The sequence below is a fragment of the Pristis pectinata genome, chromosome 23 (genome assembly GCF_009764475.1).
Source record: "Pristis pectinata isolate sPriPec2 chromosome 23, sPriPec2.1.pri, whole genome shotgun sequence".
Taxonomy (NCBI): Eukaryota; Metazoa; Chordata; class Chondrichthyes; order Rhinopristiformes; family Pristidae; genus Pristis; species Pristis pectinata.
Window position 1 is genome coordinate 429,254 of NC_067427.1, and position 17,365 is coordinate 446,618.

The window sequence follows — 17,365 nt, forward strand, 5'->3', positions numbered from 1 at the left end:
TGAAGTCTGGACCATTCTGGATATTGTAGTTGAAATTTATTTGTCTGATAATGCTCGAGTGAAGGAACAGGTGTGAGAATGGTAAAATAGCTGGATCTGAAAAGAAGGAAAAGGACTTTGATATTAATAGTTAACAAAGAATGATATCTTAGAGCATTTGTTTGTAAAGGTTGCCAATGGGTTTTAACCTTTTGTGAATATCCTTTCAGTCACAAAGCAAGTTTTAAAATTTGCAAATGACACTGAACTTGGATGTGTGGTAAGCAGTGGGGAGGATAGTAATTGAGGGCATGGGCAGCATTTGGGTAACAGATGATATTTAGTACAGAGGCAGAAAATGTGGACTAAATGGTACACTTGTAGATAGTGCAGGAACAAAGACATCTGGGTGTATATGTGCATAAACTTTGAAAGTGGTAGGGCACGTTGAGAGAATGGTTATTATAACATATTGCATTCTGCAAGGCATAAATAGGATTAAAGGGTACAAATGTTGGGAGTTTCCATCAAAGCTGAGAAAATACTAGTTAGGCCACAATCTGGTATTCACATTTTGGGAAGGCTGTGAGATCCCAGAAAAGGTGTTGTAACTGCGCTCTGAGTCTATGGATACATTTTTAATTCTCACTTGATTGATAGGATATGATCAGAAATCCTCTGGTAGCATTAAACATTTATCACTTATTCAGCACTGAAGAATATACAAAAATGTTATCAAATAAATGTGGACCTTTTTACATTCTGTTCTTGGTGTTTAGTCAACTTTGCGCCGTAGGAACAAACCAGAACGCAAAGAGCGGATCAGTGAACAGACTTATCAGCTGTCTCGATGGACACCTCTCATCAAGGACATCATGGAGGTCAGTGGGCTTTTGTTGACTCAGTCAATGAATAAAACAAGATTCAGTTTGTTTGCTGATTTAGTAGTTTCAGGACTTATGGAAATTTGAAACTTGGTAATCAGCGTCCAGTTTCAGCTGGAGGGTGAACCCATTAGTTTTGAAGAGAATAATTATTCCACACTGGCTTTTGGAAACGTTCCAGAAGATTGCCATGTTCATGGCTAAAGCTTGAATCCAGTGCTGTTTAACTGATCTAATAGAAAAGGGGGAAGATCAAATAGCTAGTAATCGGCATGTGGACTCAGAATCTTCCATCCATTAAGTAGTTGGAATGAAGGGACATTGTGAAATGTGTTGAAAAGGAGTGCCATATTCTCAAGACACAAGAGATTCTGCAGATGCTGGAATCTGCAACAACACACTCAAAATGCTGGAGGAACTCAGCAGGTCAAGCAGCATCTGTGGAGGGAAATGTTTCTGGTCAAGACAGGACTGGAAAGGAAAAGGGCAGAAGCCAGAATAAGAAGGTAGTGGGAGGGGGAGGAGCACGGGCTGGCAGGTGATGAGTGAGTCCAGGTGAGAGGGAGACAAGTGCCCAGGAAGGACACATGGCTGTTGGAAGCAAGTCTGGGTGAGCACATGGTCGAAGAGCTGGAGAGTAGCAGAGGTCACAGGGGAAGCAGTGAGAGAAGGTCTCATAAAACTCCCGTCAAAGAGAGGAGGAAAACTTCTTCAGGGTAGGCATACTGCGAAGAGATTTTGCAGTGAAGATCTGGAGCAACACACACAAAATGCTGGAGGAACTCAGCGAGTCTGGGTGTCCCCCTCTCACCTGACTCACCTATCACCTGCGAGCCCGTGCTCCTTCTCCTCCCTGACCTCCTTATTCTGGCTTCTGCCCTCTTCCTTTCCAGTCCTGATGAAGGGTCTTGACCCAAAACGTCGACTGTCTATTTCCCTTCACAGATGCTGCCTGACCTGCTGAGTTTCTCCAGTATTTTGTGTGTGTTGTGCCATTTCTCAAACTGGGTTAAATTCTGGGAAAAGATCACTATGTACAATGCTTGAGTTTCTGAATTAAACACTTGTACTGCATTGTAGTTTGTTATGTTAGACTGAAAGCCCCCCAACTACCCGGGACATTCTCTCTTCTCTCCTCCTCCATTGGGTAGAAGATACAGGAGCCTGAAGGCACGTACCACCAGACTTAAGGACAGCTTCTACCCCACTATGATAAGAATATTGAACGGTTCCCTTATATGATGAGATGGACAATGACCTCACGATCTACCTTGTTGTGACCTTGCACCTTATTGCACTGCACTTTCTCTGTAGCTGTGACACTTTACTCTGTACTGTTGCTGTTTTTACCTGTACTACATCAAAGCACTCTGTACTAACTCAATGTAACTGCACTGTGTAATGAATTGACCTATACGATCGGTTTGTAAGACAAGCTTTTCACTGTACCTCGGTACAAGTGACAATGATAAACCAATACCAAAAATCATTGAGAATGCAAATCAAAAATGGCAACTTCCAGAAATACTGGAATCTGTAGCAACAAACAAGATGCTGGAGTTCGTGCTGTGATGGATGTGAAACAGAGGGTCCATGTGGAGATTCAGGCACATTCCAGTAGAGGTTTGGCCACCGTGGCTGATTTAATGTCATCTCAGGCAACTGCCACTTTGAAAACAAATAAAAGGAGAAGGTGGCAAAAGTGAAATGCTAAACAACAGTTGACATTGGAATGATGCAGCTCCTGTTGTGTGACAGCACTTTTGAGAAACCAGGGAAATGGAGTGTGAGGTCTCTGAGTTAACAAAATCTGTAGCATTAAAACCGATTGTTGATTGAAAGATTCTAGTGTTCAGTCCTTGTAGCACAAAATACGTGTCAGTGTTGTGTTTTAGCATGAAACCACAAGTAGTCAAGTTCGTGTTCTGTTGTGACCAATGTTTACAGAATAAGTTGATTTAGCAACAAGCACATTACTGCTGAGGTGCATTAAAGCCAAACTCAAGTCAACTCACACAACAGTAAGCAAGGATTTTTCCACATTGCCTTGCAGACTCACCAGGCTTGATACTCAGGCACTTAATCTTAAATGTTTATTTTTAAGCCTATTTTTCAGCACCCACAAATGCAATCCACATTGCCAGGTTCCTTCTGGCTCAGTCCAACGGCTCAGTTTGTCTGAAGGGTCAGAGAACTGATTGATGCCTGAAGCTCTCTTCCACTGAGTTCTTCATTTTGTTACCTTGGATAGGGACTGCTGGAAATACAAGGCATTGGTAGTGGAGGATGACAGATGGAGAGGGTAGAGGGGGTGTAGATAACATCACCGAGTGCGAGATGCAGTTCATTAGAAAAGGCAGGAAGGAGTTAAGAAGATGTGGACAAATGATTTCAGTGGAAGCAGTACTTTTTTGAGGGCAGTATTGCATTTGATTCTTGATAGAGTCAAAACCAATTCCACATTTTTTGTAATTACATTGACTTATTCTGGAGCACGGCATTCCACTAAGAAATTGTAATTGAGTAATTAGGAACAGAATCTGAGTTGGATATTGTTCTGAGAAATTATAATTCTTCCATCATTCTGGTCCGGAGTAGAAAGCTGTCACACTTCTTCCGTTCGCTGATTCATATTCACCAAAATGCTTCTCCTGCAGGATGCCATTGATGACAAGTTGGACACCAAGCATTACCCATACATCTCTGCCCGTTCTACTGCTTCCTTCAGTGCCACTGCTGTCAGGTACAGTCTCGTTGCACAACTTGATTGGTGCTTGTTGAAGTCCTTGTTGATAAGTAAATAAGTGATGTTTTAATAATTATTTTGTCCAGTCTGTTGTGTTGCCAATTCTGATGGTTCACAGAGACCAAAGGTGAAGTTGTTGAATGATGAATTAAGAACTTTTGCTGGGCAATGCATTTTATTCCATTCTAATTGTTTTGCAATAAACTTCTAATGCACTGTAAATCACAGTGTTGTTTAGAGCTGGGACTTGATTCCCACATCAATTTGGAAAAACAAGTGAAGAATAAACAAGGTCAGCACCGTGGAATCGGTGCACAGTGGGGTGTATCTCCTGCAGAATTAATGTATTGTAGGGTTAATGTATAATGCACAGTATAGCTAACTTACACTGCAGTCATTGCAAAGAACAGTTAATGTATAGTGGTTGATGCCCAATGGGTTAATACAGAGTGCAGTTAATGTTCAATTAAAACTGAAAATGCAGAAGACACTCAGCAGGTCAGGCAGCATCTGTGGAAAGAGAGACAGAGTTAACGTTTCAGGTCTGAGTCCCTTCATCAGAACTGGACCAGAGAAAACGAATTAGTTTTCAGTATCAAGGAAGGAAGGGGAGGGCTGGGTAGAATGAAGGGGATATCTTTGGTAAGATGAGACTAAATGGGTTAATGTAGCAGTTAGGGTGACTATTAGGCTCAGATTATGCTTCTTTGTCTGTGTATTGTGTTGCCACACACCATCCCGGATTCATGACTACGTTCAAAGAAATGCCTGTCCATTCCCTTCACTATCATGTTTCCTACCACAAGTCCTTCAGATTCCTGCCCCTGTCCCCTTGGGCAGCTGAACTAGATACAGTGCCATGATCTTGGCTCTGGCTAGACTCCAGAGGTACATTCACTCCCACCATTTTCTGGCCTAGAGAAATAGTGTTGGAATGAGATGGGCTCTGAGGTTTCCCTGACTGCCTCCTTCCCTCCCTCTGCCTGGTGGTCACCCATTCCTTCTCTGATTGCCTTAAACTGCAGGGGGAACATCTCTAAAACCATGCTCTCCATGTAACTTTATTGTTGTGGAGTGCAAGTTGGCTGAGTGTGGTTTCTTTTAGGATGGGATGGCTACCACATGGACTTGACAGAGTGAGACCCTGACTCAATGTCAGTGTGTGGTAAAGTTCATATATACAGCAGAGAAAATGTACAGTAGGGTGATTGCATGGTAGTATTAGACTGGAGATGTGGATGTTAGCACATTTAGCACACCAAAGAAGAGTGAACTCCTCTTTCTAGGAAAATCTGTTTTTTGTGATGTTGGTTGAGGGTTAGAAGTTGGCTAATACTCAGTGGCTATTCTTTAGATGGAGTCTCAGTCAAAAGGTGGCTCCTCCAGCAGTGCATCATTTCTTTGGTGTTTCACAGAAGTGTCTGATTGGATTCAGAACATGAGCAAGGGTAGGCCATACAACCTGTTAAGTGTATGCCACTATTCAACACCATGGCTCAACTTCCTAAATCAATTTTAGTTTTGTACCAATATCCCTAAATTTCCTTAGTTTCCAAAAATCTATCAATCTCTGCCTTAAATGTACTCATCAACTGAGCATCCATCTACCATTTGAGTAAACTATTCCAAAGATTCCTAACTTCCTGAGTGAAAAGGATTCAGATCCTTTCATTCCTAAATGGCAGACTCCAAATGAAACACTGAAGTCACAGAATTAGGATTTGATGAGACTTGTAACTTGTGGTGGCACAAAGTCAAGGTTGATACATTATTTTGAAGGTTAACAGTTACTGATATTTCTCTGGATGTGCTTGGACTGGTGTAGCTGTTATATGTTTATTGCCTGACCTTTGGTAACTTTAGCTGTAATCTTCAGCAAGTAAAAGAGTTGACTAGGAAAATGATAGAATAATCATTTCTGGCAAGTGATTTGATGCTTGATTGTTTTATTCCAATGTAATTTGCCAATATTTTTGTCAGTCTCTTTTAGGTGGGTGATTTAATTCCCCTTAAGGTATGACTTGGTGAGAAAGGGCTGTCATGTGCTTCAGCAATTGCAGGTGTCTGAACTGGCACAGAAAGGCTATCACTTGCATTTGCACCCTTTCATTTCCCTGAGTCCCTCTCCTTGTAGTTAATATAAAATGTGGCATGAACACTGTGGCTAGAGGAGAAAAGCACCACAGGTAGGAAAGAGGAGGTGAGAAAACAGAAGGGAGAGCAGAGGAGGAGGTTGGAGAGAAGGAAGGGACCAATGGAGCAATACGGCTGTGAGAACTTTGGGTACATCTTCTCTGGTGAATTATTCCAAAGCAGCAAAACTGAAAGCAAAAGCACCTTGTATCAATGACATACTGTTCCACATGGTCATTTAACGGTCTGTTGTTGGGAGAGTTTTGCAGAATTGACCTGCATGAGGCAGGTTCTGTTTGTTGATTCTAGAGAATTATCCTGATTGTTCATGTTTCTGCAACATTTTTATGCAGTGCCCGATATGGTCACTGGCATAAGAATAAAACTCCTGGAGAGTACAGAACAGGACCACGGCTCATCATCTTCATCATCGGAGGAACCTCGTGCTCAGAGATGCGCTGTGCTTATGAGGTGACACAAGCCAATGGGAAGTGGGAAGTGCTAATAGGTAAGTATTACAAAAGATCAGCCATCAGTTTATTAATTGTGGTAAGTTAGTTTGAGTAAATCTTCTACTTTTTGCTTCATTTGATCAAATTAATATCATAGCTTTTTATTTTGATTTGTGATGTCTCAACTAATTGATAGTCAAATAGTTCATGCTTAATGTTGTCTGTATAACTGCTTATATTTTTGCTGTCTACATGCTGTGCTGTCCTCTGGAATGCTAATTCCTGAGCTTATCGTTATTGGTGCTGGTTTATGTTGCAGCATTTTGGCCTGTTGTCCATTAACCACATTTATTTTCTTCTTTTTCTAGCAGTGGTTATTCTCTGCCATTTTATAAACTTGTTTGAGTCCTTCCCTGCTTCTGGGTTACCTCCACTGAACCCTCACCTCAGAGGCTGAGGTCTTCTCCCAGAGCAGAGTTGCTTCCACTTCACCTGGTGACTTCAGCTGGGGAAGAGGCTCAAACCTTGTGTAAATTTGCATGTCTTTTTACCCACCCAGGAAAGTTAATATGGGCATAAATTAGCATGTTGTAAGGGTGTTAGCTGGCGTTTGTTCTCTCACAGGTTCTACCCACATTATAACTCCAACAAAGTTTCTCATGGACTTGAGACACCCGGACTTCAGGGAGTCCTCTAGGGTTACCTTTGAGGATCAAGCTCCTAAAGAGGAGTGAAAATTGCCAATAAAAAGTAAAGCCTCAAAAAAGAAACTCTTCTCTTTCGAAGGGTTTTCTTTGTTTACTGAAACCTTTCTTTCACAACTCCATTCTTAAAAATCTTTTTGATTAATGAACTTGTAACAATGTAAACAAAAACTTTTAAATATTAGAAAAATGGTGATATAAATTATCACTTATTTGATGAATTCTATACAGTTTACCATTCAGACTTTTCCACTTAATCCTTTGAAAACCGTTGAGATTTTTTCAAGCATGTTTCTTGCACATAAGATATAAACTTTGGTCCCTCCTGACCAGCCTTTCAAATTAAATGGTTAGAAAAAAACTAAACCTGGAGAGAAATATTACTGCTGTTCTCAAAATAAATATCAAATGCCATTTATTACAGAGAAATGCAATTGCAAAGGGTTAACACAAGTTCTTTATTTAAAAAGATCTTCCTTATAGTTAAAAAAATCTGTGGTAAAAAGATTTCTAATTAAAAGTAGCCTTTTCCAGCTTTTAGAACATTCAGTTAACTTTCTGTCTGTAAGACAAGAAGCACTTAGTGAATTGAACAATGATTAAATGTGCAGTATCTCATTGTCTCAACTTTTGTTAGCATTGTGGTGATCAGCAGCATTCCTGTGTTTTTATATCATAACCTTACAGCCAATTGCCTAGAGATTGGAAACCATAAAATATATTTTGCATACTAAAGATTGTGTAAGCAATTACATCCTGGTCAGAGGGGAACTTGACGCAGACAATTCCCTCCATGATTCAGCTCAGGGATGTTTTCCTGTGCCAGGCCCTCACCAAATGAAGAGCGGATATGAGTTAAAAGCATAACTTTGAGCTTTCGGGTGCAACATTCAATCTTGGTTGAACATTCACAGTAAAACTTGGAGCACATCCTGTCCTTTGTTGCTTTACATGCTATATAAAGTGACTCTGTGCTGACATCAGGAGCCATGGCCGGGCAGCTTCAGAAGTGACTGTAGGATGCTCAGACACCATACAAAGAGTGTGCTTAAATTAACAGTGGGTGCTTTTCCCAACATTTAGTTGCTGAGAAACTCATTCCCTGAATGCCTCAGTGGTGACACTGCTCATAGCGCATGTGCGTTAATCTGAGGGAGCTGTAATTGAATAGCTGTGGAGTTCACTTCTACATATCGTTGGGAGCATGAAATTTCTTTCAATGTGCCTCCATAATTCAGGGATCCCTACTGTGGGCAGACATAGCCGGGCTGTGTACAGCCACCCTGGTGGGTTTCCTGGCCGTGGCACAGAGTGTCTCCACTCTCGCATCTGCCTGAGCCACCAGCATCTGGATTTCCCACTGGGTAAATATGGGAGCTCACTGCCCTCCATCAGAGTCTGATGATCCTCCCTGGCAGCCGTCACTTATGTTGCTGCTGGTGCCTGCAGGGTTGATGCCCTTGAGGGTTGATGCCCCTCTGGTGAACAGACAACCATTGGCAGGGGTGCTGCATTGTGTGATGTCCCTATGGGAGGTGTGCAGACCAGTTCCAATTCAAACCACCTTCATCACTTTGGAAGGTGTTTTGGGCCAAGTTTGTAATTTTTTGCAGATGATCTGATTTGGAAGTATTCATTTCGTACACCTAAAATGGGCAAAATCCAATTGCTAGGCAAGTCAATCAATTCTGAGATTTTGAAAATATAAAATTATACTTATAGCTGAAAAGGATTGCTGATGTTCCATACCACAAGGAAAAGAGAGAATGCAGTTTTAAAACATTACTTTAAAAAGTTACATTAATTCAGCTCATGACAAGAATTTGTATTTTCATGTTCTAACATGTGTTATGTCTCATAACTGCAGGGTCGACACATATTCTTACTCCCCAGAAGTTACTTAACTCACTAAAGAAAATGAATAAGCCAGATGAAGAAGCTAGCAGTTAAGAGTGAAGCTGTACATCGAGGCGTTCACACACTCTTATTCCCAAATGTTTCCTTCCCAGTGAGGAGAATATTACTGTCTGTGAAGTTTTGGTGTTGCATCTTTGTAATTCAACATGTATGCATTGAGCTAAAAAAAATAAGGCTAGTGAACTTAACTAAACCTGTTTAACAATGGATGCAACGTTTTGAAACAAAAAGCTACATTAAAATGTAATTACCAAATCTTATAAGGATGCTCTAAGTACTGCTAGGATGTGTCAATGGTAGATTTATGTTTGTTTATTTAGTGTACATTTTCATTAGTGGAGGAACAAATTGCATGTAGTTAATCTTTAATAAGCAAATAATAATTCCAGTGTAAGCAGAGACAGAATTGGTAGGACTATTAATGAACTGTTTCTCATTCATAGTCTTCAACCAAACAACATAAAATTGATCTTTTAACACAATCCAGTTACCTTCTGTATTTGCTGTATCTCAGAGCCAGATACAGCTCTTCCCAATTCGCTTGGGACCAAGGTTTGTTGAAATCAGACTGGTGTGAAATTACTGTGGGACTTTTCAGATGAAGGTGATGTTTGGATGAAAATTCCTGAACTCATTCCTCCACTAATTTTCAGACTGAAGTATTCTCATCTTTTCTGTGTAGTGTCAAAGTCATGCTTGCAAAAAGGACCAATGTTATTTCAGTATTGTATTAAGCAAAATGCCGTTTCATTGGTTAGTATCAAGGTAAACATAATGCACTGAGATGTGTAGTGTGTGTGCCATTTGTTACTGTATAGTCCACTGGTGACAATGTGAAGTAGCTCCTTTAATTTATGAGTGTCTCTGCCCTGTGTCTGTGTTGTTGTGTGAAGCTGGTTTGTGGTTATTGAGGAGATTTTTCCTCTGGGCATTGCTGTATCTTACATTTGTTGAAAGGCATATTACCTTCCAGTCTCTGCTGGTTTATTTACTTGAGCAAAGGCTGTGTGATGCACTGACTGCTTTGTAATGCAAAAAGCTTATTTTGCCATTGTATATGATCTCTGTGTCAAGTCATATTTATATTGAAGTTATTTATCTGAGAATTTAGTCTGCCTTGATCCCATGTTCCTTTAAAAATTAATCAGATTCTGCATTCAACATGTTCAAGCACAAACTGTACTTCATGGTACTGATACTGAACGGACAAATAAATTGAATCTGATCAGATTGTTTGTAGAATTGTATGCTGTAATCTCTCTCCTGGTTTGCTGAATGGCATAAACCCTCTGAGCTGCCTCTTAATAAAAATAATCTTGAGTGATTTCTTGCACTGCTGAAGATTCAAAAGAGTTAGAGTAACAAACAATCTGCTGGAGGAACTCAGTAACTCAGTGGGTCGAGCAGCATCTGTGGGGGCGGGGGGAGGGGAGGAACTGTCAATGTTTCAGGTCAAAACTGTGTCTCAGGTCCTATCCCTCCTGCTCGACCCGCTGAGTTCCTCCAGCACATTGCTTGTTGCTCCAGATTCCAGGATCTACAGTATGTGCCTCAAAAGAGTTCTCTCTCTCCAATCCTACTCCTCACATCTAGAATCTACCCAAGGATCTTTGATACCAGCTGCAGACACTTCTTAGTCCCAGATCTTCTGCCTGAGTAGGCAGAGACTGGCAAAGAATGAGGTTTTGGTTTAGATTCTTTGTCATTGCCAACTGAGTGCTGTGCCCACCAGAGAATATGCAACTGATACATTTGATTTTCACCATTGTCCTCAATCAGACCAACCAGCAACCAATCAATCAGACAAACCAATCTAACCCTAACCCAACAAGCTGATACATTTCTACACCAATATTCTTCCAATCTATAAGCTTGGTAACTATATAAGATAGTAAAACAACGCAAGTTTAAAATTGATTTGCGTGTTGCATATCCCAGGATTTATCTAGTGTTGCAGATTTTAGCACCTGCTAATGTGTTAAACCGCTCAAATGAATTTTAAAAAAATAGAACAGTTAAGTTTTCATTGAACCTGGTCATTAATATGGAAAATAACTATTCAATTATAGAACTCAGTACAAAAGTTAGTCTAAAGGACAGCAGATAATGCATTATTAAATTGCCCTTTGACCCACCTTGTCCATGCCAACTGTGATGCCTATCCACACTAATCGCATTTACCTGCATTAGGCCCCTATCCCTCTGTCTTTCTGACTCAAGTACTTATCCACGTGCCTTTTAAATGTTGTAATTTTATCTGCCTCCACCACCTCTTCTGGCAACTCATTCGACATATTCACCATCCAGTGTGTGAAAAATGTACCCCGCAAATTGCCTTTAAATTTCTCCCCCCTCACCTTAAACCTGCACTGGGAAAAAGATTCTATCTACCCTATCCATGCCCCTCATAATTTTGTAACTTTTATAAGGTCACTCCTCAGCTTCCAACATTCCAGTGAGAAGAAACCCAGCCTATAAAATCTGTCCTTATAAATACAGCCCTCCATTCCAGAAAACATTCTGGTGAATCTCTTCTGCACTCTCTCTATTGCTACCACATCCTTCCTGCGGTGTGGCGACCAGAACTGTACACAATGCTCCACATGCAATCAAACCAATGTTTTGTACAGCTGCAACATGACATCCCAACTCTGATACTCAATGCCACAGCCTATGAAGGCAAGCACGCCCAATTCTTCCCAGGTCTCCAATGATGCTACTCTGGCAATCACGGGAAGCACTTTAATGTGTTTAAAAGGCATTTTAACCTCTGTTCTGGAACATTTTTTAATGTAAGGGTTTACGCTTCAGTGATGAGAGGTGGAAAGCTTTGCCCCCTCGTCTGTAATTGCTAATCATGCAGATAAAGGATGGATTATGTTAACAGATGTTCAAGGCTGACGGCTGGTAAGTCTGGAGCATTTCACCAGAAAACATAACACAACAGCAAGATCCATTTTAAAAGTGAAGTAAAATATTTTAAACAGACGGAGGAACACACTTACACTATAACCTTATAAAGATAACAACTGTATTCCTGTATCTGTGACAAATTTCAGAAAATGCACATGACATCATCAGTGAGCAATGTCAAGTTAAATGTCTCCACTTTTCTGCCTTCTCTAACTGAAGTATGGAACACACTGGTCCATGTATGCATTATGTGCTCAGGACAGTGTGTGGACATCTCATCTTGATTGTAAACAAGCCATGGACTCAAACTGTGGAATACATGTATTCACCAATTGTTGAGGATCCCAGTTACAGTGATTTAGGACCAGCCACATCGCAGGGTGTTTAAATAAAATTGGCAGGATCTGGGTGAGGAGTTCACCTGATGCAGTGATTCAGAGGACTCAGCTGACAAAGATCGTTGCCTGTGCATTTTGGTCAACATGGTGAACAGACACAGAATGCAAACACCAATGACATTGCTCATAAGCCAGGTCTTCAATCGCAGTGACACTTGTAGATTACCAGGCACAAAGTGAATCATAAGGTTCATTAATCATTGTATCTTGTACTTTGTCAATGGAATTTAATCAGCCTCACAAGAGAAAGATGGTGGTTTAGGGCTGGATTCTTGTTGGTGATTTGTACTTTTGAAAGGAAATCTATTCAATATTTCTCTCTGTTTGCTGATCAACTGGCACCCAATCTTCCATCATGAATTTTCATTTCCTTCAACGCCAGCACACAGTGGCCTCAGTATGTACTGGCTACAAAAGGTACTGCAGTTACTCACCCAGGCTATACTCCAACAGTGCCTCCCAATCCTGTACCACCAAGGAGCATTGGAACACCACGACCTGCAGCTTCCCCTCTGAGTCACTGACTTGGAACGTCATTGCTGATTATTTATCATTGCTGGGGCTAAGTCTTGGAATTCTTTCCCCCCTCCCCAGCATTGTGGGAGAAACTTCCCCAGAAGGACTGCACCGGTTCAAGATGATGGCTCACCACCACTTTCTCACAGGCAGTTGGGGATGAGCAATAAATGCTGTTCCTGCCGGCAACGTGAACTATTAAAATAGTTTAAATCTCCTTCCTGCACATCAACTTCACCATAAACTTCAACTTTGCTGAAGGCAGGTATCTTCTGTGCTTTCTGCTTTTTGGGCATAATTCTGCAAAGTGCAATAATAACTAAACTATGATAAAAAATTGCCAGAAACATCACAGGTTGCAGAGGATCAATTTATTCTAATGAAAAATATTTTTCATAAAAACAATGGAAATTCTCAGGTTTCTAACTTGTACCACATCACATTTATTACAAAAATTACAATAAATATTTTGTAAAACTACTGCATACAAGACTAGTTATTATTCTTTATTGTTTGTCTTCATTGTGTAAAAAATACTTCTTTGCTTTAATAATTAACTCACATTTCAGGGTGATTGATTCTGTAAAACGGGTCTGTGCCAACATAGTCATTACCCAGAAAAAAATCTTTAGTAAAGCAGGCAGTTTTATGATTTAAGAGACAGAAGAGCATTGGCCAGAGATGAGAGTTTTAATTATGACTAACAAACACCATAACTTGTTCTTTTGCACTACAGCCTGGGCCCAAAGCAAAAGAACAAAAGCAACTTTTGAGAAACTGAACACTCTGTAGAAAAGTCCATAAAATGTTCAAAACTACCTGCCATTAAATGCAGGAGTTCATGTAAAATACGCTATTATTCAAATATTCAAGAAAAACGTGGAGAACACTTCTGATTCTTGCAGCAACCGTTATAGTTGCTTTCGGGAGGGATCTGTACTGGATCCTGAACTGGTTTCGATCAACTGAATGGAGAGGAGAAGAATCAAGTCTGTGGTTTCAGCCATGCATAGGATTCATAAAAAAAATCTGCCAGATTAGGATCACGTTCCCTGACTATAATGGACTGACATTAATGAATTAGTTGACTGAAACAGTGTAAACACCTAAAAGTTATAACATAAAACTGCTGAGCACACCAAAAGTATGCAAATGAGTTTCAGCTACACAATACACAAATAAGATAACAATGTTTGTAAAACTGGACATGTTCTCCGTTACCATGTGCCAAGCTCAGAGAGGTTTCCATTCCAGGTAGTTTAGAACATTACTCAATATGCACAAAGTTATCAGACTACAGATATCCCCACATAACAATAAATGTTTCTCAGACAATTTCTATGTGCCGAGCTCTTCTTTCCTAAGGTCCCTGAACCAATTAGCTATATTGAAAGGCAGAAGTATAATCATCTATTATTTCAAATGTTCTACTTAGTCTGTAAAAGTGACAAGGAAATTGTGTTTAAGAGTCTTGAAAAAGACATTCAGATCTGAAGATCACAAAATAAACCCAGATACACACCCTAAAGGAAGGGTTGACGAAGTTATTAGCAAATTCTCTATGAAGTATAACTCCACAGACTTGTGCAGTGTGTTTAACTGGGTGCATTCAGTGGGCAATGCCATGAACAGCACTTGTTCGACATTGGTTCAGTTCACAGAAGCATTCTGGAAATTTGTTTCTAACAGCAGCCTGGTTTTGAATATGCACAGTGAGTACTCCCAAGATACACAAGCCTAGAAACTGGTCTTCAAAGGTTAACAGAAAATCTTAACTATTTTCCACAAAAACTTCTAAAGTCCTAACAACTGGAATCAAAGTATATATCTGCTGCTTGTTTAAATCAATGTGGATTGGTCCAATCCCAGCAGAAATACTTTGTCTTTTATGCCATTCAAATGCTAATTCTGATTCTAGTCAAATTATATAAATCAGAAGTTGACTGGATTTCCACTGGCATCCTCCAGCTGAGGCAGAACAGAAATAAATAAACCCAACCCAAATGAGATTTATTACATTAAGATGTTGGCTCTGATTGGTCCTTCATCTGCTGCAAACTATTGGTCCCAGTAAATCAGCAAACCCCAGACACTGACATAAAAGCACCAGTTGAGCATCCTTTCTGAGATCTTCACCAGTTGGTGTGGATCACTTTGGGTCTCAGTAGATTTTTTGGTCTCAACTTGTATTGATTTTTGAACAAAATTCATCACTTATCTAGAAAAACCTAGTTACTAAAAACAGATGCTCTGCTTTGCTTTGGGGCTAGAATGGAATCAAGTCTTTGCTAATTTGAAAGCAACATGATACCGAGTTCAATATCTAACCAAGCTGTTGCAGAGCTATGTAACATAGGAAACAACTCACAGTGTGTGAGGCACCATAAATTAATGATGAAGCAAGTGCTAAGATGCAACATACATTATTGTTACAGTGCAAGTTTAGGATCATTCCTATCAAGGACTCTTATAAAGTTAACAACCTACATTCTATCCGATATACTTAGGTGGCACTTGAGGTAAAAAAAAGACATCCCAAATACTATTATTTAAAACTGCAACAGTTTGAACAATCTGAAAACATGTACCAGACAGTAAAATAACTTCAATAACCTAACTTGGGGCCACACACGAGACCTCTGTGGCTGATTACACAGATACTTCTCTCATGTTGATAACGACTGCCACCTACAATACCAAACCCAATATAAATTGGGGATAATTATATCCAGCCACACTGGGATTAAAGTATTTTGGCAATCTGTAACATCATGGGGATGGCCTGAAGTTTCTTGGTGAGCTTTTCTCTCCTCCGGTTTGTTCTCAGGCAGGAGGTTGTTTACAAAGTAAGTCAGATGCTGCTACATACTATCGTGGCACAAAAAGGGCAAAGCCATGAAGTCAGTACCTAACACCCACAGTGTTAGAAACATTGCATTCTTGCTTGTCAGAGTCACAAGTTATAGTGCCTTGATGCCATTTGTAAGTTCCCCATTGACTGGTGATTCACTCTGCCCAGCACACCACATCACCACGTTAACTGTGAATCAGAAGTCAGACTGCAGTTTAACACTGTCTCATTGAACTGGCATGAGATTGCATCATAACTGCTGCACTGTGATAGGGGCTGTTTAATGGTCATCAATTTTTCCCTTTGAAATATGGCTACATACACTCCCAGAACCAGGAGCCGATTGTTTATGGGCCTGGTGCTTTTGAGGTTAGCTTTCAACAAATATCATAAAATCGAAGGAAGTAAACCAGTACAGAAATGGTGCAAAACATTGTGTTGGTGATGACCTTGAGCTAAACAGTGAGGGGATTCAGAGGTGCAGAAACATGACAAATAAAACAACTGTCTGCTCAGAAGAGAGCTTTGTCAGGTGGCTTTGGCCTTACAAAGATCAGACGTGAGAGACTTCACCATTTTCAGTGTTGTCCATTTCATGCTTTTTGCAGCCTTGATAGCCTGGTCCAGGGAGCTATTGAGATCCAACACCTTCAGAGACACAGTGAGCAAGGATTTCAATTATTTTTGCATCAACAAGATTGTTCTTTATTTATCTTTTCCAAATAGAAGCTCATTGGATCCAGACTTCAGAAGCATTTTAGATAGAATTTAGGTGCACGGACTCCAGGTGTGGCCTGACGCCAGGTGTATTAACCACCAGGTGTGCAGCCTGAATCCTGGTGTATACATCTCCAGGTGTGCAGCCTAAATCCTGGTGTGTTAACCTCCAAGTGTGCAACAGGTGTGCAGCCTGAATCCTGATGTGGAGTCATTCAAAGCAAGAGATGAGCCAGTACCAGACCTGTGGCCAGCCACACTGTGAACTAACTGGCCCATATCTATTACCTTGAACAAACTTGCAACCTCAGCCCAATCCAGAAAGCTGATCTTCCTCAGTCAGGTGACACAGAGCCCAGGGGCTGGAGCCAGAACAGTACAGACATAATAGGGAGACATGAATAAGGCAGAAGGTCCCACCCAGAAACCTCCCTTGTAAGCAGTTGTCACTTGACAAAGCTGCAACCCATCTTTCCGGCTGCCCAAGTTGGTAGGCACTTTCAATGCTTCTGACTACCTGACATACAGAAACAGCTAGAAACTATTAAAAGGGAAATTAAGATTGTTAACATATTTTTAAAAATTAAGAAGATCAACTAAAGCCACTTCAAAACATTAAAATCTTTAAAAAAACCACCAATAATTGAACCGATCGGACTGTACCTTCTCCTGATCTTGCTCCCTGAAGCCCCAAAGCCCTGGTCTGTCCTGACACAGGCAGTGAGAGCGGATTCCCCAGGGTTCTAGCTCTGCTGTTGGGAGTCCTCAGGAACCTAGCGGTGAGATGCAGCCAGGAGAACACTGGCAGAGCCTCACCACTTCTGCATTTGTGTGGCATCCTGAAGGGACTGCACACACTGAGAAATACTGAGAGTTCCATGTGGAACCGCCAACAGTTCACACCAAACTCTGGTCCAAAGTTTCAGCTCTTCATCTGAATTTATTCCAGGTATAATTGCTCAAATTTCACAAGTGAAGTTGTTTCTATTAAACCTACATATCTTCAGCTTGTGACAGGGATATTTTCAATATTTTGGAAAAATTGTTTAATTTTCATTTTTTAGGATTTCACTGCAAGTGTCAGCACCAGCAGTGTCGCCATGACATCCAAACATGCCATCACTTCATCTGGTCAACCACTGTTCACCCCACCTC

General features: G+C 40.6%; 2 protein-coding genes across 7 annotated transcripts in view; one reads left to right on the forward strand and one right to left on the reverse strand.

Annotated features, from left to right (window-relative positions):
• LOC127581972 (syntaxin-binding protein 1) overlaps positions 1-10,045 on the forward strand; it is a 113,675-nt gene extending 103,630 nt beyond the window's left edge. Inside the window, exons 16-20 of one of the 2 annotated variants that reach the window (XM_052036795.1) lie at positions 759-860; positions 3,521-3,606; positions 6,096-6,250; positions 6,819-6,944; positions 8,766-10,045. In XM_052036795.1, the coding sequence (XP_051892755.1) occupies positions 759-860; positions 3,521-3,606; positions 6,096-6,250; positions 6,819-6,928 (453 nt within the window). In that variant the 3' untranslated portion in view covers positions 6,929-6,944; positions 8,766-10,045. The remainder of the gene's footprint in view (positions 1-758; positions 861-3,520; positions 3,607-6,095; positions 6,251-6,818; positions 6,945-8,765) is intronic. The other variant, XM_052036796.1, reaches the window with a different exon arrangement.
• Positions 10,046-10,188: 143 nt separating this feature from the next.
• The window catches only part of akna (AT-hook transcription factor), an 81,375-nt gene continuing 74,198 nt past the window's right edge, over positions 10,189-17,365 (reverse strand). For all 5 annotated transcript variants that reach the window (XM_052036790.1, XM_052036792.1, XM_052036791.1 and 2 more), the window contains one exon: positions 10,189-16,141. In XM_052036790.1, the coding sequence (XP_051892750.1) occupies positions 16,022-16,141 (120 nt within the window). In that variant the 3' untranslated portion in view covers positions 10,189-16,021. The remainder of the gene's footprint in view (positions 16,142-17,365) is intronic.